The sequence below is a fragment of the Peromyscus maniculatus genome, chromosome 19 (assembly GCF_049852395.1).
Source record: "Peromyscus maniculatus bairdii isolate BWxNUB_F1_BW_parent chromosome 19, HU_Pman_BW_mat_3.1, whole genome shotgun sequence".
Taxonomy (NCBI): domain Eukaryota; kingdom Metazoa; phylum Chordata; class Mammalia; order Rodentia; family Cricetidae; genus Peromyscus; species Peromyscus maniculatus.
In genome coordinates this window covers 52,039,763-52,059,927 of record NC_134870.1, presented here as the reverse complement: position 1 = coordinate 52,059,927, position 20,165 = coordinate 52,039,763, and the positions used below count along the sequence as shown (strand labels likewise).

The window sequence follows — 20,165 nt, the reverse complement described above, 5'->3', positions numbered from 1 at the left end:
GTGAATTCCTTACACCCCAGTAAAGTAACGTAAGGTAAAGAGGTTACCCAGGGAAAAACCAAAAAACCAAACTTAAGGTCATCAGCAAAGAAGATGTAGTCGGGTGCTGGAGCCCCATACATGAAAATTAGTCTTCAGGAGCATTCTGCCTGCGTCTGTCCTCACCCAACTAATGAAAGGGAGGCCCAGAGAAGGCAGTCACTTGCCCAAGGTCACGCAGGAGACCGTAGCTGCGGCCGATGGTTTCTGTCACGTACCCCCCTCCCCACCCGCTCGGGCCGCTCCAATCCGCATCTCTGCGTGCGGGGGCGCGCGCATCCCCCCGCCGCCGTCTGTCCGTCATCCGATGTGTCTGGGTGTCTCCCCCGGCGTAGGGCGCTGAGCAGGGAGAGGCAGGGCGTTCGCAGCGCCCCACGCCCGCCCGCAGCGGCCTCACCGCAGCGCCTGCGCCCTCCCTAGCCGGTGCGCGGGAGCCGCGGGGGCAAAGGCGCCGCGGTAGGACCAGCGCTCGGCGCCCGCCTCGCCGGCTCTCCTCCAACGCGCTCCGGCCAGCGCCAGCGCCAGCTCGCCAAGATGAAGAAGCTCCAGGGAGCTCACCTCCGCAAGGTAGGGCACGGGGGCGGAGCGCACCTGAGCGAGGCTGGGAGGATCGAGGGGGCCCAAGGGATGCCCTCCCTGCTCAGGGCTAGAGAACCTCCTCCCCAACTGGATTACGGGGAGGGGCGGGGTCACGATCTCCCCTAGTGGGTCGGAGTGTAGTGCTAGGGTCCAGATTGCCGGTGCCCCGACCTGCAAACAGGTGTCTGCAGCCCCAGGAGGGCGCGGATGGGTAGTTGGGGGTCACATACCGCCCCCACCCCTTTCCGGTACTCCATCTGTTCTCTCAGGGCCTGACAAGGTGGGGGTGTTAGAAGCTACATGTCAATATTGAGCTGGACTCTGCTGGGGCTGGGATCTCGCCCTGGCCTCTCCTGGGCACTCTATACCCAAGGGCCTCTGTCAGCCTCCAGCGGACCCACTTCAGTCCTAAGGACTTGGACCCTGGGGGCCGGGCCCCTCTGTTGCCTCCCTTGTCCCTTTTCACTCTAGCCTTCCCTTTCCTGCTGAGACACCCTTTCTCCCCCCCCCCCCGTCCCCCTCCCCGGCCCCCCGCGGAGACCCCAGGCTGCGCCTGGTTAGGGTTGAATCCCTTCCCCTGCAAGGGTGGGGTCTGGGAACCTAAGAATGGGAGGTGGGGTAGCAGTAGAGATGTCAGGGAGACCTCGATCTCCCTACCTTGCCATGCTGGACCCTCCTAGTTGTTTGTGGGGGAGGGGGGGACACACTGAGGTAAGTTTTCTGGTGGCAAGCTCTGAAGTGTCAGCCCCACTAGTCAGAGAACTCCTGAGGATTGTTTCTGAAGCTGCCACTCGGTGGGGACTGGTCAAGTCCAATTTCTCCAGCCGGCCATCTCCGGTGTGGAGAAAACAACCAACCCCTCACCCACTGGGCTGTGTGAGGTGTGGAGATGCTGGGAACTGAAAGGGAGACAGCTACACCGGCGGAGACTTCACAGGGGCTGGCTGCTGTTATCACAACACACACACACACACACACACACACACACACACACACACACACACACACACACACACACACACACCTTCTTCATTCAAGCTTTCTGTCCTTATGCTCCCAGACCTGGAAGCACTGGGGTAGCTGGGTCTTTTCTATTGGCTGACGGGAGTCACTTCTTGAAGCCATCCGTGGACTCTTGGATCCTATTGGGTCTTGTCCCCATTCCCCACAGGGTTCTCCCTCTCTCTTTCCTTTGCTCTCTCCTTCCCACAAGAGCCCCTGCCCCTCTCTGTCACAGCCACACATGACAGAAACAGCCACGTGGTAGGAAGCTCTTGCCCAGTGCCCCCACTGGAACTTCTTCTCCCGTCTCTTCTCCCTGAGCCATCCACTAGACCCCACTAGCCCATTTTAGAGACAGGGCGACTGAGGCATAGAGGGAAGTGCTTCGTGACTTACCTGGAGGGAGAAGCTACCTAGAACACCCTCCCCGCCCCATGTCTCAGGGAGAAGAGGGCATCTTCTTCTGAGCAAAGCCAAGGGTGGGCAGAGCCAAGTCTGACCGGGCTGGGGTGGGTATCTGGTCTTAGGAGTGCTCTGCCCTTGACTTGCCATTTAACCTTGGGCCCCTCCCTTTCCCCTTGGGGAGCTCAGCTTCCAGCCGTGAAGTGGGATTAGCGATGCCTTTGTCTTTCCAAGAAGGTAAAAGATCCCCCTAGGCTTGGCAGTAAGGCCTCTCCTAGTGCTTTCTCCTGATGCCTGGGGGTGGGGACCCATGTCTCTGGGTCCCTAAAAGAGAGGGTGCAGGTGCATGCTCCCAAGTGTGTTCCCGCGTGATCCAGAGTGGGGCGTGGGAGCTCCCAACCAGGTGGGGATGGAAAGCCAGCCAGGTAGGTTCTGGCCCTGCCCCATTTACTTGTCTGCTGCGATCTGCTGCTTCTGGACCAGCCCCAAAGCCTCCTGGGATTCACCTGATGGCGAGGCTAGGGCTCCATGTAGGTTCCTGATTGGCTCAGCTTTGGGGGACCCCCCATCTCCTGGCCCTGGAACAGGAGCAAGCTTCCTTCTGATTGGGGGAGGTGGGGGACCAGTTGGCAGCCTCCTGCTCTTAGAACTCTTGTCGCCATGGAAACAGATCGGACTGCTCTGTGAGTGTAGAAAGGGCAGCGTCTCTGAGGGGATCAGAGGAGCCTCATTATTGGGACCTCCTGTCAGCTGGACTGAAAGGGGCAGTGTGTCTCTGGGTGACAGGCCTACCTTGCAGCCTGGTGTCAGGTGGCTGCCACCAACTCCCTCTTAGAGTTCCTGCAAAAGCCGGAGGGTCCCCAAAGGCTGGTTCTCACAACTAGAGAGGCCCACAAGAGGCCAGGGGAGGGAGGAGCTCCGATAAGCCTGGAAGTTGCTGCCACACTCACCACAGAGCATGCCCTAGGCCACAGCAAACAAACAAACAAACAAACAAACAAAAAAACAAAAAAACCTGCCACTCGAGTGTTTATTTATTTCAGTCTTAAAACACCTTTTCTCATTTTTGTCTGTCACCATCACCCACAGTCATGCCAGGCTGTCCCCGACACCATTGCTTAACCACAGACAGGATTGCTGTCATGGTCACACTGCTGTCACGGAGTCAAGCCAGCACTGTCATTTCAGGGCGGCCCCAGGATCCACTGCCCGGCCTGACACTCCAGCAGACATCTCCAGCTGGGTGATTCTTCGCTCATCTCTGTTCTGCCAGGGATGAAAGCCAGGGCTGGTGTATGAGAACAGATGCTCCGCCACTGAGCCACACCCCAGCCTCCCTTTCATCATCTTGATCCTAATGATGCTCCTATGGCCAGTGCCCAATGAAGCCTCCTCTGTTCCTACCTATTTTGGGTGGAAAGTCTTTTTTTTTTTTTTTAAAGATTTATTTATTACAATGTTCTGCCAGATCTCACTACAGATGGTTGTGAGCCACCATGTCGTTGCTGGGAATTGAACTCAGGACCTCTGAAAGAACAGCCAGTGCTCCTAACCCCTGAGCCATCTCTCCAGCCTGGGATGAAAAGTCTTTAGGGTGGAAACTCAGCTGGTTAGTGGCTTGGTTCTGAGTCCCTGGGGAGGCTCTTACCTGGCCGTCAGTCTAGGCCCTCAGGCTCCCTGACCCTGTCTAGACTCACACCTCTGAAGGTACCCCGAACTTGAGACTCTTAGGAACATTGCACTCTAGTCCCTATTTGGAATGGCCTGACCCGTTAAATGAGCTGACTGGCCCTGCAAGCAAAGGCGTACATTTTAGATGGTGTGAACCCAGCTTTTGAGTGGAGAATTCTTCCACGGAATGCCTATGAGCATCGCAAAGGGTATGTTTCTGGAAACAATGATCTCCCTACTCCCCACACTGTCTAGATGGGGAAACTGAGGCTCAGAAGACTATGGTCACACAGTGTAATAGCATAGGCCATGGGCCAGAATCATGCCCTGGTTCCCAGGATTTCTCAGGATAGAAAGCTGAGGGAAAGAGCTTTTCTCCTGTGGCGCACACCATGGCTGGGTATTTACTGACAGGCCTACTGTGTTTTTCCATTCTCCTGGGCACTAGGGGATTTCAGAAGCAAACAGGCAAGGTGGGCTGCCATCTTCTGACCCATTCCCACGTTCCTTCTTAGGAATTGCTCTCTGGATTTTAGGTGGTTCTCCCGATACCTCCGAGCTTCCTTCAGGTACTAACAAACAGAGTAACCCACAAACAGGCCACCTTGCATTCTTTAGGGACAAGATCCCAAGTGTCTGGAGCTGACCTCCTCCTCCTAGCCCCAGCCACAGGGAGAGTGCCCAGTGGGGACCTCTCCAACCACAGTGAATCATGGAAGGAGACAGTCAAGACAGCTGGCCTCATTCTCTCCTGCACTTTCCTCTCCATTAATGATATTTGGACTCTGACTTTCTGAGACAGAGCATAAAAAGGTTTCTTTCTGAGTGCCGGGCAAAACCCACAGTCCCCGCTAGGCTTTCTAGGCCACAAGACAGTATTCAGATCCCTTCCTTCCACTTTCTGTCAAAGTCCTCAGCTTCCTGTATCAAGGGTACCCTGGTTTCTTCCTTCTGTCCCCCTGGAGCCTCTTTTCCTGAGCATCTTCCAGTGTGCCCACCTGCCCTTGGGTGTGCTCCACACTGGTCCAGTACCCAGGTGGAGATAACCTCCAAGTGGGTGGAGACGGGGCCGTTAGCATCACGTGTGCCGGGTGCCAGACATGGTTCTCCTACCAGCCAAGTAGGCTAAAGCCTCAGGTAGGTCATGACCCCTCCTGGAGCCTCGGCTTTCCTCCTCCTTGTGCTTGGAATGGTGTGTGGATGAGTAGCTGGCTCAGGTGATGTGAATAGAACATTTACCGCTGTGATCACCAACACACAGTGACCGTCACAATGATCATCGCTGGCAATGACGTTAAAATGGTATCATCCTTGGCCTGTTTCTGCCAGCCAGGATGAGGCCGGGCAGCTTCCGAAGGCCTGAGCCACCCTGCTGTTCCCCGAAGCCCTGCAAGCTAGAGCCTCTCGAGTCCAGGTGAAACCGCTTGACTATCTGAACTGACCGATCGTTTCCCACTCAGCCTCGTCCAATCCACGGTCTTGGCTTGGGTTCCCGGTTCCACTCTGGCAGCGCCCTCCTCCATCTCTGCTTTGTTCTCTCTTCCTGGCAGCCCGTCACCCCAGACCTGCTGATGACTCCCAGTGACCAGGGCGATGTGGACTTGGATGTGGATTTTGCAGCAGATAGAGGCAACTGGACGGGCAAACTGGACTTCTTGCTGTCCTGTATCGGCTACTGTGTGGGCTTGGGAAATGTCTGGCGGTTTCCCTACCGAGCCTACACCAATGGAGGCGGTATGGGCCTGGGGACCTCTTGGGAGTAGCTGGGATGACAGGCCAAGGCTTGGAGGGCTATAGGGTGACCTTTGAAGTGAACTTAGGTTAGAAGGGTGTTTCTTCCTTCATCACCAAGCCCCTCCTCCGGCCTTGCCATGCCCAGGATGATACCCAGGTTTCCTCCCTGAGGCCTTATGCTTCCCAGGTCCTTTGGTGGGCAGAAGGAATTACCCACTTGCCCATGGTGGGTGTGAAGTGTGGTACCCACTCATACCCATAGGCTTTGCATTGTCTCCTGCCCCCTCCCGCACCCCCTCCAAGGCCCCGCCCCATCCACCATTCCCTCTCTGCAGTATTCAGTGTTCCATCCTCTCCTGGTTCTTTCCACTCAGATTTGCAAACACGTGATCTATGTTGTTTTACAAGTCATTCTCTTTGTCCTTGATTCTCCGAGTTAACATTCTAAGCCTCATCAGCAATGACTAGGGTTAAGTACACCACTCACTAGGTCCTGGGCTTGGTGCTTGCCTCATGCCCTGATAACAACCCTCCTAGGTAGGCACCTTGGAAATGCTGAGGTAGCTAGCTAGGGTCTGGAGAGGCCAAGTTCTCTGTCCAAGGTCACATGGTGCAGACCCAACCTTCCAACTGCCTTCTCCAGGGCTACATGCTCTTGCAGTATCTCCAACTCCCTCTCCCAAACTTGTTAAGATGTCAGTGTTAGCAAAGAGAAATCCAGGTAAGACTAGACCAAGCAAAATTGTGAGCCCACTGCTAGGCTCCGGGACCCCGGGATTCTCCCCGCTTCCACTCCCTCTCTGTGTACTGACCTCACGTTTTCCTCAGACACCCAGCCCTCGTCCATGAAGCTGGGGTGGGGAGCCCAGACATAGACACTTCTGGAATACAGACTCTGTTCTGTAGGGCTTAGCCATCTAGAGCCTCTCAGAAGATCACCCTAGAATGAGTCCATATAGAATGGCAAGGAAAGCGATCAGTGTGACTTGGGGTGTTTGCCCACATAGCTTCAGGAGGGAGGGCAGAGGGCTGCTAGCTGTGCGACGGCAGCCCCGCCACAGCCAGCTGGTGGCAGGCAGCTGTCTGAAGGAGGTGGCTGTCTATGTGTGAAGAGAAGGGGAGGGATGGCAGGCCCAGGAAACCGCAGGGCCCATGAAATTGCAGGTGTCAGCCAGAGCATCTGAGGCAGCATTCATGAGGAAGGGACCACTGGAGCCAGATTCTGGAGGTGTAGAGCTGGGGCTCCTTGGAGGAGAACTCATTCATCCACTCTTCGTTTATTCACTCACTGGGCAGGTGTTTCTGGAGCGTCTGCTGCTCTGTGCCCAGCCATGTTTCTGGGCTCTCTAGCGACAGAAGTGTGTGAATACCCACTAGCTCCCCCAGCCTCAGTGACCCTTGGGAGAAGTGCTCCATCCACCCAAGGTGGATGGTAGGTGGCTGACGTCACAGGAGAGTAGTGTGGGTGGGTCAGCCAGTATGGAGCCTTGGGGGGGGGGCTGGTCCACCTGAATCCCACCCCCATCTGCTACCTTCTCCGCAGGAGCCTTCCTTGTCCCCTACTTCCTCATGCTGGCCATCTGCGGCATCCCCCTCTTCTTTCTCGAGCTCTCCCTGGGCCAGTTCTCCAGCCTGGGACCCCTGGCTGTCTGGAAAATCAGCCCCCTCTTCAAAGGTAAGGCCTCAGCGATTCCTGGCTGTGTGTTGAGCCACCAGGAACCCTGGGGAGTCGCTGCCCTGCTCCCAGGCTCCGGCAGGGAGGTGACGCTGCCCCCTGCCCTGCTCTCCAGGTGCGGGTGCTGCCATGCTGCTCATCGTGGGCCTGGTGGCCATCTACTACAACATGATCATCGCCTATGTCCTCTTCTACCTCTTCGCGTCCCTCACCAGCGACCTGCCCTGGGAGCACTGTGGCAACTGGTGGAACACGGAGCGCTGCCTGGAGCACAGGGGCCCCAGGGATGGCAATGGGGTGCTGCCCCTTAACCTCAGCAGTACCGTCAGCCCCAGTGAGGAGTACTGGAGGTCCGTCTGACTGGGGCAGCCACTGGGGGTGGGCAGGAGGTGGGGGTGCTGTGCTGGCCTGTGGGGGATGAAAGATTCGGATCCTGGCTCCTTACCTGGCCAGCTCCTTTTAGAACAGGACACCTGTAGTAACAAAGTCAGAAGGCGGCCGTGCCGATCAGAGGAAAGAGTGGTGTGGAAACTCTGGTCTAGCTCCGGGGTGAGAGGGTTGGTGAGTGTCCACTTATTGACAAGAGTGACAGCTCTTATCCAAGGTGACATTTCAGAGTTTCAGTTTCTTCCACTGCCACAGTGAGGGTGATAGCCGTACCTGTTTCATAGGACATTATCCGTTGAGTCCTTCACTCACAGAGTCAGTCTTTGAATAAGCATTTACTGAGGTTCTGTGTCAGTTGCTGAAGCGCTTTGGAGAGCCGGGGCCTTGCAAAGTTATAACCATCTCTGATGAGCGTAAGAACAGGGGTGAGATGAGGGTTACCTGGGAGATTTGAACGAGGCAACATGGATAACACCGTCAGTGCAGTGCCAGCCACCCACGAGCCCCAGAATGGTGGCTCCAGGAAGACATCGTGGCTCACTGGCCTATCCCAGCTGAGAAACAAGGGCCAGAAGCTTGCTCAGGAGCATCAACGGTGACACTAAGGATTCCTGACTCTCAGTCTTGTGCTAGAATATTCTAGAGTAGCCCAGACCCTGGATGAATAGTCCCTTCCTTCCCCTGCAAAGGATTGCTCGCAAGGGTTCCCCCAATAGGTTCATGTTTGTTTGTTTGGGTTTTTGTTTTTGTTTGTTTGTTTGTTTGTTTTGAGACAGGGTTTCTCTGTGTAGCTTGGCGCCTGTCCTGGAACTCACTCTGTAGACCAGGCTGGCCTCGAACTCACAGGGATCCTCCTGGCTCTGCCTCCCGAGTGCTGGGATTAAAGGCGTGCGCCACCCCCGCCCGGCAGGTTCACGTTTAGAAAGGATCCCTCTCCCAGCTTTACCTGTACAGTCCACTCATTTCTTCAATTCCAGGCCAGCCCGAGGGCCTGTATCTGCTAAGGTGCAACCTATGAGTTTCCGTATGCCATACAGAACTTAAGAACTTGACGCGGTCGCTGTGGCTGCCGAGGGTCTCTGTGGCAATACCGAGGCTGATCGCATTGGTGAGGTATAGGCAGGGGGCAGACGGCATTGCCAAAGGGGTTAATTGAAGGGAGTTTGATGAAAAGGCTTTGTAGAGGGTCAAGGAATCCACATGGAGAGAGAGAACACCAGAACTATCCCTAGAGAGAGCTGCTTCCATGGAGCTCCAAGAGGCAAAGAGAGGGACTGTGGGCCTTGGAGCATAGAGAGTGGGACTACCCAGTGTGAACCACGGCTCAGAGGAGCACAGCCATGGCCAGACTCTTGAACGGAGTGCAGGTGTGTATGTAAATGTATACACATGTATGAGTTTAGATACCAGATCCATCAAGCCTACGCCTGCTATCTGCTCCCCAAAGGAGGTGGGGAGAGGTAGAGACAAGCTGGACTCAGCCAGCCCAAGAAGAATGGGAGGGATGTGGAAAGCATCACGTGGGGAAAAAGCTCTTGGGCCCAGAAGACATGGCTCCCCGCGCCTCCCCCCCCATACCTATGGAGTGTATCAGGGTGACCAGAGGATTCTCGGATTGTTGTCTCCCACAGCCGCTACGTCCTGCACATTCAGGGCAGCCAGGGCATCGGCCAGCCTGGGGAGATTCGCTGGAACCTTTGCCTCTGCCTGCTGCTGGCTTGGGTCATCGTGTTCCTCTGTATCCTCAAGGGGGTGAAGTCCTCGGGCAAGGTGAGGCTTGGGAGGCTGGGTGCCGAAATTCAGGGGGGGGGTGCTGGAGAAGAAGGAGGGTGCTGGCCAAGGCTGGGAAGATGATAGGGTTCACCCCGGGGAGGGGAAGAGAGGACCTGGGGGGTGGAGGGAGCAGGGCTCTGCTTGAAGGAGGGCATGGAGGTTAATAGGGGCACTGGGCTTCCCCGCTTTCCTAGGCTAAGTGCCTGCTTCGGGCAATACCCATGGGTTATTCAAGTTGGCATCCTTGCCCAGAGCTTGGCACTCTGCAGAGAGACAGAGAGATTCAGTGAGGGTTTGTGGAACGCTTACGGAATGGATGTATAAATCAGACATCTTGGAGTTTCGGGGGCTCTGTACCCAGGTGTTACGCTAACTGAAAAGCTGCCCCTCACCCCCGGGTAGAGGACAACTTTGGCATAGGTGGGTCTGGAGTTCCATGGCTGTTACCACAGTCTGCTCCTGGGACCTCTCTCTCATTGAAGCCTTCCTCCACACGGGCTTCCTCCCCTTGCGTCCCCAGTCTGTAGATCTCATAGAACTTACCTTCTTGGGTCAGGCAAGCTGTGTACCCACCCCGTACCCAGTCTCTGTGGCAGGAAAGGGGTTATCTGCTTGGCTTGAGCTATCTGCTGTTCATGAGCCCATCACTGCCGTTGGGCGTGAAGTGAATCCCAGATAGGGAAAATTGGACTGCTGTTAGCAGGTGAAGACCAACTAGATATAAGGAGGCCAGTGTGTGCCACAGGTGATGACCTTTGCTAAGCAAGAGGACATCACTATGCCATATAGGGTGGAAAGCGTTAGAGGGGAGGGACCACCATGGCCGCCATCAGGGCAGAAGATGAGATGGAGAGAGAGGTGGCTGACTGGATGTTCAGGAAGTTGGGGGGTGTCAGGTGGTTTACAGGGGCACAGGCTAGGCACAGGACGGGGAGACTCGCCACCAGTGGTGCTAGCCTGTGCCAGGGGAAGTAGTAGAAATGAGACTGGGGTGGCCTTGGAAGCGGGGGTACGAACACTGGGCCGGTGATGGAGAGAGCAGGAGACATATCGAGAATGGTGGCTGGTCCTGACTCAGGACCCCTGGCAGTCGAGAAGGCGGGTGTCTGGGATGAAGGTTTGGGCAGGCAGAGCTGTGTGGAGGGTCCTCTGCCATCCCAACGTGCCCTCTTCTCCAGGTGGTGTATTTCACAGCCACCTTCCCCTACCTCATCCTGCTCATGCTGTTGGTTCGAGGGGTGACCCTTCCCGGGGCCTGGAAGGGCATCCAGTTCTATCTCACACCCCAGTTCCACCACCTGTTGTCTTCCAAGGTGAGCAGGGAGCATGAAAGGAGAGGGTGCAGGGCGGGGACCCTCAAGGGGGGAGCCTCCAGCAGCAGCATGTGCCAGCCCTTCCTGGGTATCCTCACTTAATCTTTAAAATCCCATGAAGCGGGGACTGGAGATATGGCTCAGTGGTTAAGAGCACCTGCTGTCCTTCCAGAGGACCTGGGTTCGAGTCCCAGCACTCATGTCAGGCATCTCACTTCCATCTATAAAGGGTGGGGATCCCACTCCCTCTTCTGGTATCCACATACACATTGCAAACACTCATAAGACGCATGTACAGATGTCTGGATAAATAATGAAAGCTAAAAATTATTTTTGGCCAGGCGGTGGTGGCACACGCCTTTAATCGCAGCACTCGGGAGGCAGAGGCAGGTGGATCTCTGTGAGTTCCAGGCCAGCCTGGTCTACAGAGTGAGATCCAAGACAGGCTCCAAAGCTAAACAGAGAAACCCTTGTCTTGCGAAGACAAAAAAAAAAAAAAAAAAAAAAAAAAATCCCATGAAGCAGTTATTATTTTCTCCATTTGACAAAACATAGACATACACGTGCACACATACACGCACACACATACACGCGTGTGCGCACGCACACACACACTCCTAGAAGCTTACAACAGTTAGTGATAAGCATAAAGTGTCATGGCTGGGGTTCCATTCAGATCTGTCTGGCTCCAAAGCCCAGGGACGACTTTGTACCAGTGATGATCACAACGCGGTCCTGACAGCTGACACTATTGACCGTTGACACCATGGACACTGACACTTCTCTACTTTCATAGTGACTTAACCCTCACTGTGCCTCCCCATGAGGCAGGCACTGTTCTCGGTCCTTCGCCACAGACGAGGGACCCAGAGCGCGGAGAGGGGACGGGGCTTGTCCAGGATGTACGGTTAGAAACTGGTAAAGATGGGTCCCGGTTCAGACCCCTCTGGCTCCAGGCAGGGAGCAAAGTGCTTACATAGGCCTGAGCTCAACTCCAATCTGCCTTCGCCTCGGCATTAGTCACACCTTCCTTCAGGACTGGACCAGGCTTACAGACCATCTACTAGACCCTGGGTGGGTAAACTGAGTCCCAGAAAGGGGAAGGACTTGCCCACATCCTGCATTGGAAGTGCCGGGGCTGGGGCTGCTCCTGGCCCTCATTTGTGACCCTCCCTGCCTGTTTCTCCTTCCTTGCTGAACCTGTTTCTCACCCTCACCCCTCCTTCTCCTCTCCTGGGCCCTCCCTGCCTTCTCTGTCTCTCTTTCCTGACACAGGTGTGGATTGAAGCTGCTCTTCAGATCTTTTATTCGCTGGGAGTGGGTTTTGGGGGTCTCCTCACCTTCGCCTCCTACAACACATTCCACCAGAACATCTACAGGTCAGTGCCTGCCGCTCCCCAGTGCCAGGGGCCAAACTCAGATGGACGGTTACCCGGGAGGCTCTCTTGGGTTGAGGTTGCGGCCGGCCAGCTCACCATGGCTTGGGTTGGGATTCTCCCCTGCAGAGACACCTTCATTGTCACTCTGGGCAACGCCATCACCAGTATCCTGGCTGGCTTCGCTATCTTCTCAGTGCTGGGCTACATGTCTCAGGAGCTGGGTGTGCCTGTGGACCAGGTGGCCAAAGCGGGTAGGTGGGAGCAGCATTTGGGGGTTTGGCTGGGTGAGAGGTAGCTGGGCCACAGGGCATGCTATCAACACAGACTGGCAAGATAGGGGGTAGCTGTGTGTGTGTGTGTGTGTGTGTGTGTGTGTGTGTGTGTGTGTGTGTGTGTGTGAAAGTGAATCTAAGGTGCCAGTGAGCTGTGAATCCGCGTGTCTTGTGTCAGCGGATGGGTGGGAGTATGTGTATGGGTGGGATTCTCGTTACGAATGAGTGTGTGCAAGACCTGTGTTCTGATTAGGAGCCACTGTTGGTCCCTGTGTGCATTTGGGCGTGGTTGCTAATTCATATTCAGGAGCCTCATGCCTGAGCACTTGCGGGGCGCCAGCCTGAGCCCTGGAAGCTAAGAAAGTGATGAGTGTTAGTATTCAGTTGGTGTTTGTCTCTGGACTTGGGTATGGTGAGTGAGAGAGCTCCCACATGGATGCCAGGCACCCTATGCATTTGAATGCATACCGGAGCATACGGTGTCCTCCAGGCTGCTAACCCCGCATGCCCCCGGCCCAGGCCCTGGCCTGGCCTTTGTTGTCTACCCACAGGCTATGACAATGCTGCCCCTGTCACCCTTCTGGTCCTTCCTCTTCTTCTTCATGCTTCTGACTCTTGGCTTGGATAGCCAGGTGAGCCTTGCCCATGGGCGTGGGCACTGGTTTGTGCGTGGGCAGAACTCTGATCCCAATACCCCTTGCAGTTTGCCTTTCTAGAGACCATCGTGACTGCAGTGACAGACGAATTCCCCTACTACCTGCGGCCCAAGAAGGCGGTGTTCTCAGGTCTCATCTGTGTAGCCATGTACCTCATGGGGCTGATCCTCACCACCGATGTGAGTGACTTGCAGGGGGCGCACAAGCTCAGGGGACTGGGTGGGGCAGTGCTTGCCGAGGTAGTTTTGGCCAGGTGAGCAGCCGCTGAACTGCTTCCGGTCCTACCAGGTCCTGTTTCCTGTGGCAGGCACCTTGGTCTGTGGTTGAGTTCTGGCTCTGGAGTAAATGTGAAAGACCTGTTTTAAACCTCACCTCTCCACTTGCTGAGTGACTCCAGACAAGTGAATTTCCCTCTCTGAACCCAGTTTTCCCTCATCCATAAAAGGGTTCTGTTAGGAGATCTGGCTGTTGGGAGGCAGGAAGAGACAATGTCTCTACAGGGCTGAGGGGGTGGATCATTTCCTGGTTAGTTTTGCCCTGGAGGCACCCTGGCTGCTTCCCACTCACCTCCTGCGGGAGGAGAGTGAGGCTGGAGGCCCCAGTGCCATGCTTTGTGTTCTAGGGCGGTATGTACTGGCTGGTCCTTCTGGATGACTACAGCGCCAGCTTCGGACTCATGGTGGTGGTGATCACCACGTGCCTCGCGGTCACCCGGGTATATGGTGAGAAGAGCTGGGGGAGGCAGGCTGACACTCCTCAGAGTGAGAGAACACTCGGGGTGTGGGCCCTGTGGCGGATGGAGGTCAGGCAGGGAAACAGGCGTGGAGGAGGGGGTCATAGGCACCGGTGGGACCCATCACGGGGGCACACCCCTTCTCCTCCCCTGTGCAGGCATCCAGAGGTTCTGCCGAGACATCCACATGATGCTGGGCTTCAAACCAGGCCTCTACTTCAGGACCTGCTGGCTGTTTCTGTCCCCAGCCACACTGCTGGTAACCAGGGGTGGGAGGGAAGGTGGTTGGCTGGGGCCCCAAGGCCAAATGCAGGTCCCTCTGTGCATTTAGTCCAGCTGGGCCCCCCCCCCCCCCCCTCTGAGTGAGCCTCTGCCGGGCCTGGGGAGTAGGCATGAGGACCTGGCCTACACATCCTCCTCCACGCCCCAGTTTTCTGAGCTGTGCTATTCTGGCAAGTGGATGGGGTTTTCCTAATCCTTAGGGCCTTGGGAGGGGGGCCTCAGTACTGTTTTGCTGGTCATAAGGCGGGAGCAACTGGGAGAGAGGCTGTCCCAGGATTTAGGATATGTCAGACCCAGGCTGTCACAAACCCCTATAACAAGTCAGCTTGGAGCTGCCCAAAGGGCCAGGTCTGGCAAAGGCCCCAGAAATGGACCATCTTCAGTTCTGGTACAGCTCAGGACCATGGGTAGGTCCCAGCTAGGCTTTCTTAAGGCCTTGAGGTGGTCCAGACCCAGGCCATGCCATACTCTGTGTCCCTCAAGAGGACCAGTGATGCTGCAGTCTCCGCTCTGCAGGCCCTGCTGGTGTACAGCATCGTCAAGTACCAGCCCTCGGAGTACGGCAGCTATCGCTTCCCTGCCTGGGCTGAGCTGCTGGGCATCCTGATGGGCCTGCTCTCCTGCCTCATGATCCCCGCTGGCATGCTGGTGGCTGTGCTTCGGGAGGAAGGCTCCCTCTGGGAGGTGAGTCTGTTTTTCCTGCCTGCCTACAGTCTTCCAGCCCTGTGGCTAAGCCCTTTAAAAAAAAAAAAATATCTTATCCAGAGCCTGGCAGGATTCTTGAAGTCTGCAGAGGCCCATGTGGTCTATATGCACTTAGGGCTGAGATCACGATCTGAACCTCATATTCGCATGGGGCCTTGGTATTGGGATTGGAGAGAAGAATGAATCCAAAGACCGCCCCGGTAAACCACATTGAGAGAACCCCCCCCCCCAAAAGGTAGGCTGTCCCCTCGGTCCTGTGTTAAGGGTCCCTGCTGGATCTAGAGGTCCCAGTTTAGAATGACTATGTTAAAGAGAGCCATTGGCAGAGGAGCCAACAGACCTTGAAAGAGACAGATAGCAACCCACCGTGGGCCAGCAGATGTGCTGTGTGACCACAAGGAGATCCTGCCCCTCTCTGAGCCTGGGGCACCCTGGCCATTACGAGTCTGGAGTTCTCCAATGGTCAGAGGCCATCGTGGTGAGTGAATGGAGTTCCGGTGAGTCTGGTAGGGGGTGTAGATAGAGCCCGGGGACCCTCCCTACAACACGCACCTCTCAGAAGGTGCTGGAGCCAGCCAGCCTTGGCTCCTGAGAGCTGGCTGTTGAGACTTTAGGGACGGTGTGTCCCCGTTGTTAAGCTAGCCCTCACCGGAATTCGGCAGTGGCAGGAAGTGAGCTACGGAGCAGTGCCCCGAGCCTTCTGCAGGCCTGTACCCTAGCACACTGCTGCGGCATGCCTGCTCCACACTGCCACGCGCACGTGCACGCTCTCGGGAAAGCCCACCTGGTGCTCTCTGAAGTCCAGCCGATGCTATGCTTCCAATCACTGTACGGTTTAGGGCTAAGGCTCTTCCCTGAACCTCAGAACCATCCTGTGCCTCCCAGAGAATTGCCAGCCTCCCCTTGCTGGAGCGCCCGATGTATGCAGAGAACAGCAGAATGGGGCAGCTTGGAGTCAAGGATGTCGGGGCTTGAATTTATGGTATCTGTGGCTAGGCGCAGGAGGAACCTCGCGAGATCAGGGCTTCCTTCCATCCACCGGGTCAGAGTCCCAGCAGCGCTAATGGCCCTACTCCCCAGTTATCCTTCTAGCCTTGGTTTCTCCATGAGGACAGCAATACCTTCCTATGAGGTTGCTGTGAGGAGAAAAGGAGCCAGTCAGACTTAGGGACAGAAAAGCAGAGCATTAGAAAAGTTCGAGATGGAGCCTCTCCAGGTTCAAACCCCAGTGCCACCACTTCCCATCTGTGTGACTTTGGCCAACTTAAGTGACCTCTCCGAGCTTTAACTTTCAGATGATATCTGTGGGAGTAAAGAGGGTGGAGTATAAATAACTCTTTTATTGGGTACCACAAAGATTAAGAAGGCCAACACCGAGCACAGAGCTTGGGTATGCTATGTGCTCAATTCCAGACCAGGAGTTCCCGTAGAGGGTGGTTCCTCCCTGAGCAGTGGTATTATTGATTGTTGTGGAGGGTAACTGAAAGGACTGTAGGCTGGGATCGTGGTTAGCACCCTCCCATGTACAGGACAGCCCCACAGCTTGTCCCTGACAGATGGCCAGTAGCACTGAAGCTACGGAACCATAGTCTGGACTCCTTTTTTGTGTGTTTGCAGACACATCTAAATCCTTGTTCTCGGGGACCTTGTATTTTAGTGTAGGAGATTTGCAATAAGGTCTCAATAGCGCTGGGTAAGTGCTACACCTCACAATAACAAACAACCTGAAAAGCAGAATACAGAAATGGAGTGGTAGAAAATGCTTTTTTAGCCAGTGCAGTCAGAGTCAGGGAGAGATGTCAAGGTGATAGATAAGAGAGCATCCCCAGCAGCTAACAGGGATAAAAGCCATGATGGAAGACCAGCTGGCGTGTTTGAGGACAGCAAAGAGACTCGTGTGACCGGGGCAGAGATAATGGAAGGAAAGCGGCAGGTCCAAGGTTGTGCAATGTCTTACTTTGCTTTCTATTGCTGTGTTTAAAACATGACTCACTGCTGGAGAGATGGCTCAGCGGTTAAGAGCCCTCACTTGCTCTTGCAGAGGACCCTAGTTCGATTCCCACATCAGGTAACTCACAACTGTCTGTAGCTCCAGCTCCAAGAGCTCTGACACTTTCTTCTGGTCTCCACAGACACCTGCACTGATGTGTACATACCTATACACAGACACACGCACAGACATGCATTTAAAATTAAAAATAAACTAAAAACAAAAAAAAACCCCTCACACACTATGACCAAAAGCAAGTTGGAAAGGGTTTTTATTTGGTTTGTGCCAAGTTGACAAAAACCAATCAGCCCAGGAAGGTGGGCAGGGCAGGTCACAGAGAGCATGGCAAACATTCAGATTGCATTCCAAGAAAGAGAAGAAACCATTGGCAAGTTTGTGAGGAGCCGGCTCTAACAGTTCAATAAACTGCCACCACACTCGGAGTGCCAATGACTTTGGCCCTAGACCAAGAGCCTTTCACACTCCGTGCCCTTGGAACCTGTACCCAATGGGCTTCATCAGTTGCTGGTGGCCTCCTTTTTCTCAGGGTACAGGGCTCTTCCTCCGGCAGGATGGGCAGAGAGCCCTGGGAATGTGGCTAAGGATGAAGGGTCTCTGGAATCGTAGGCTTAGTCAACTCCCTCCTTCCTGGACACAGGACTCTGTTCTGGCTGCCAGTTCTTTCATAAAATCCCCCCAGCAAGTCTGAATTTGGCTTTCAGCACTAGGGAGCTGGAGTGGGCTCCTGAATCTACCTTTGGATGCTTGTCAGGGTGTGTAAGTATCTTGTCTCATAGCCTTGGAAGCCATGTTATTCCCAGCACCAACTAGTTATATCCTCTTTACAATGCCCCAGTGTGGAGTTCACAGATGATATCTGAGGCCACCAGTCCAGATGTGGCAGAACAGATTCCCACTGGGCACAGGCAGGCCTTTGTTGGGTGCCTGGCCGTGGAAAACACTCAACGTCCATTATCATTGCTCTGCCACAGCGGCTTCAGCAGGCCAGCAGACCCGCTATAGACTGGGGCCCATCACTGGAAGAGAACCGGACGGGCATGTATGTGGCCACACTGGCCGGGAGCCAGTCACCAAAGCCGCTGATGGTACACATGCGCAAATACGGAGGCATCACCAGCTTCGAGAATACGGCCATTGAGGTGGACCGCGAGATCGCCGAGGAGGAGGAAGAGTCCATGATGTGAGATTGGAAACTACCAGACTGGAGGGCTGGCCAGGGCCTCACAGTCTCTTCCTTGGGGGCTGCAGGGGACAGCGATGTCTGCTGGGATCCTGAAAGGCAGTTGGAGGTTGCCACAGCAATGCCAGTCCCCAGTGTAAGTCCCTCTCGGTGGCCTCCGCCTCTCCTGGGACCTCCATCTAGAGGGACATACACACATACTACGTAGTCCATTCAAAGCTGAAACGATCCAGCTCAGCCCTCACTTTGCAGAGGGACGTGTTGAAGCCGGAGAGGGACGAGCTGGTCCAAGGTCACATGGCCAAGAGGACTTGTTCCCAAGCCTCCAGCCAGCCACCCCCCTTTCTCTTGGGGCAGCGGGCTCCGTATTTGACATCTTTGTTCAGACATTCTGACAAGACACATTTCCATACAAGCCCACTTTCAACCTGGGGTTCCAGGGAGTGAGAAACCTGGAGGGTTTTCCTGGATCTGGAGAATTAGTAAAATGAACTGGGCAGAAAAAAAAAAAAATCTCTGTGGGTTCCTGTGTTAAGGCCACGTTTTCCCAAGAGATGGGAACTCGGGGGCTGGGGGATGTGGAGGATCACAGATCAGGAGGGGGGAGGGTGTATGGGCCAGAGCTGTCCCTGAGCCAGGAGGCGGCCAACCTGCCAGAGCAGAGACCGAGAATGTCTGGAGAGGGTGGTGCTCACCGTTATGAGAGGGAGCCAGAGAGGTGGGGCGGGGAGGGGACTTGCATGGTACTGCATATTGCTCTAGGTCTGTCTAGGGGCAGGTATAGAGATGGGAGGCTTCTGAAGGACAGGTGAGAGACAGGTCCTAGTGGCTGGAGTCAGGCGCTAGGGTGGGAGTAGATAGAGTTCACCCTTCACCACATGGACGTTGTGCCTTGGGCTGGCAGAAGGCCTGAGGAGCACCCACCATGGAGGTCGGGATGGTGGCTGCAGTCAGGACCCTTCTCCCCTGTCCCCGTGGCTTCCCGTGACAGAGACGACCAAGACTCAGAGATGGTCCACGAAGGACATGTGTCCTGATGCTGCAGGGCACCTGCCATGAAGGCAGCCTCCATCCTGGGTCCCTGGGAGATGGCGTTCAGGTGTGGCCACCAGGTGTCCTGACATTGCATTTCCCAGCGGAGCAGGGTCCTTTCACGCAGCATAGCGAGTGGCCTCTGTGCCCACCTCTCTCCTGGCATCTCCCCAGCCCATTTGTCTTCTGCTGGCTGATTGTCAATAAAGACCAAATGGGTCACCCTCCTTACCTGACTCCTCGCTACTGAGGGCACAGTGGGCATCACAGGGTACGTGCCAGCTCCCACCGGACGGAGGAGGGGCCCAAGGCTGGCCACCTGCTTGTCGCAACCTTGACTTCCAGCGTTTGCTGTGGATAAATGCTGGACCCCCTAGAAGTTGCTCAGTCTCCCATTGTACATAAAGACAAATGGAGCCCCAGAGGGGAGAGACTTGCCCAAAGTGGGGAGGATAGCAGGTCATGGCAGCATCCTCCAGCATCCCAAAGTATCTCTTCAAGTGAGGCTGGAGCTGATGGACTGGTCTTGGGTTTTCGTTTTTTTTTGGTTTTTCGAGACAGGGTTTCTCTGTGTAGCTTTGCGCCTTTCCTGGAACTCACTTGGTAGCCCAGGCTGGCCTCGAACTCACAGAGATCCACCTGCCTCTGCCTCCTGAGTGCTGGGATTAAAGGCGTGCGCCGCCGCCACCGCCGCCGCCGCCGCCGCCGCCGCCGCCACCACCACCCGGCTATGGGTTTTCTAAGCAGAAGAATCGCCTGGTGCTCTCAGCCCTTGCTGGCGGGGCCTCAACACCTGAAAGAGCCTCACGCCTTTCTAATGCAGATCCAGGTGTCTGCAAGGCTTTGATGGAGAGGAAAGGAAGATGGCTGCTGTTGAGTATTAATACATTCCCCCTCACAAAGGGCCAGGCCCGCCCATCCCTTTGTTGGTACTCCAAGTGGGAAAAGGATGATGCAGTGCCCTTTCCCCAAGGCAGGCTCCTCTTGCCACCCCAGGCACAGCCTCTATTTTCTGGCAGGGGCCCTGGCCTGTGGCCTTCTTGCCACACCCATGTGGGGGGTTGACTCTGTTCACTTGGAGCCATGGTTTTGAGGGCCTTGTCTTGGGCACCTAGTCATGGCTGCCGCTGGTGACCAAGGCATAAGACTGGAGGATCTTGGAGCTGGGACCTCACTTCTCTCAAATTACAGTGTGAGCTGGAAGGTTATGGGGCACCCCGTTTTTTTGGCTGCTACCTCAGCTCTTAGGCTTTCCCTTGCTTGCACCTCCGACTCCTCCACCATCCCAGCCCTGCTCTCCAGCCCAGGCCCTGGACTTGCAACTTCTTGTGTTACCTCAG

General features: G+C 55.5%; 1 protein-coding gene across 2 annotated transcripts; it reads left to right on the top strand.

Annotated features, from left to right (window-relative positions):
* Positions 1–386: 386 nt before the first annotated feature.
* On the top strand, positions 387–19,052 carry Slc6a7 (solute carrier family 6 member 7). Of its 2 annotated transcripts, none has more exons than XM_006985136.4 (14): positions 387–606; positions 5,244–5,427; positions 6,971–7,102; positions 7,218–7,452; positions 9,121–9,259; positions 10,441–10,575; positions 11,851–11,954; positions 12,081–12,205; positions 12,746–12,858; positions 12,930–13,061; positions 13,505–13,604; positions 13,774–13,874; positions 14,414–14,581; positions 17,585–19,052. In XM_006985136.4, the coding sequence occupies exons 1-14, from the start codon at positions 574–576 to the stop codon at positions 17,795–17,797; spliced, it is 1,914 nt and encodes a 637-aa protein (XP_006985198.2). In that variant the 5' UTR covers positions 387–573; the 3' UTR covers positions 17,798–19,052. The 2 variants fall into 2 exon arrangements, with proteins under 2 accessions (XP_006985198.2, XP_076411440.1); XM_076555325.1 differs by having other exon boundaries at positions 458–606; positions 14,381–14,581; positions 17,585–17,938.
* The last annotated feature ends 1,113 nt before the right edge of the window (positions 19,053–20,165 follow it).

Excerpts from the sequence above, each read along its gene's own strand:
- Slc6a7 (XM_076555325.1), top strand. The coding sequence starts at position 574 with ATGAAGAAGCTCCAGGGAGCTCACCTCCGCAAG. Across the intron at positions 13,605-13,773 it reads CGCGGTCACCCGGGTATATG|GCATCCAGAGGTTCTGCCGA; the intron begins GTGAGAAGAGCT and ends TCCCCTGTGCAG. Across the intron at positions 13,875-14,380 it reads TGTCCCCAGCCACACTGCTG|AGGACCAGTGATGCTGCAGT; the intron begins GTAACCAGGGGT and ends GTGTCCCTCAAG.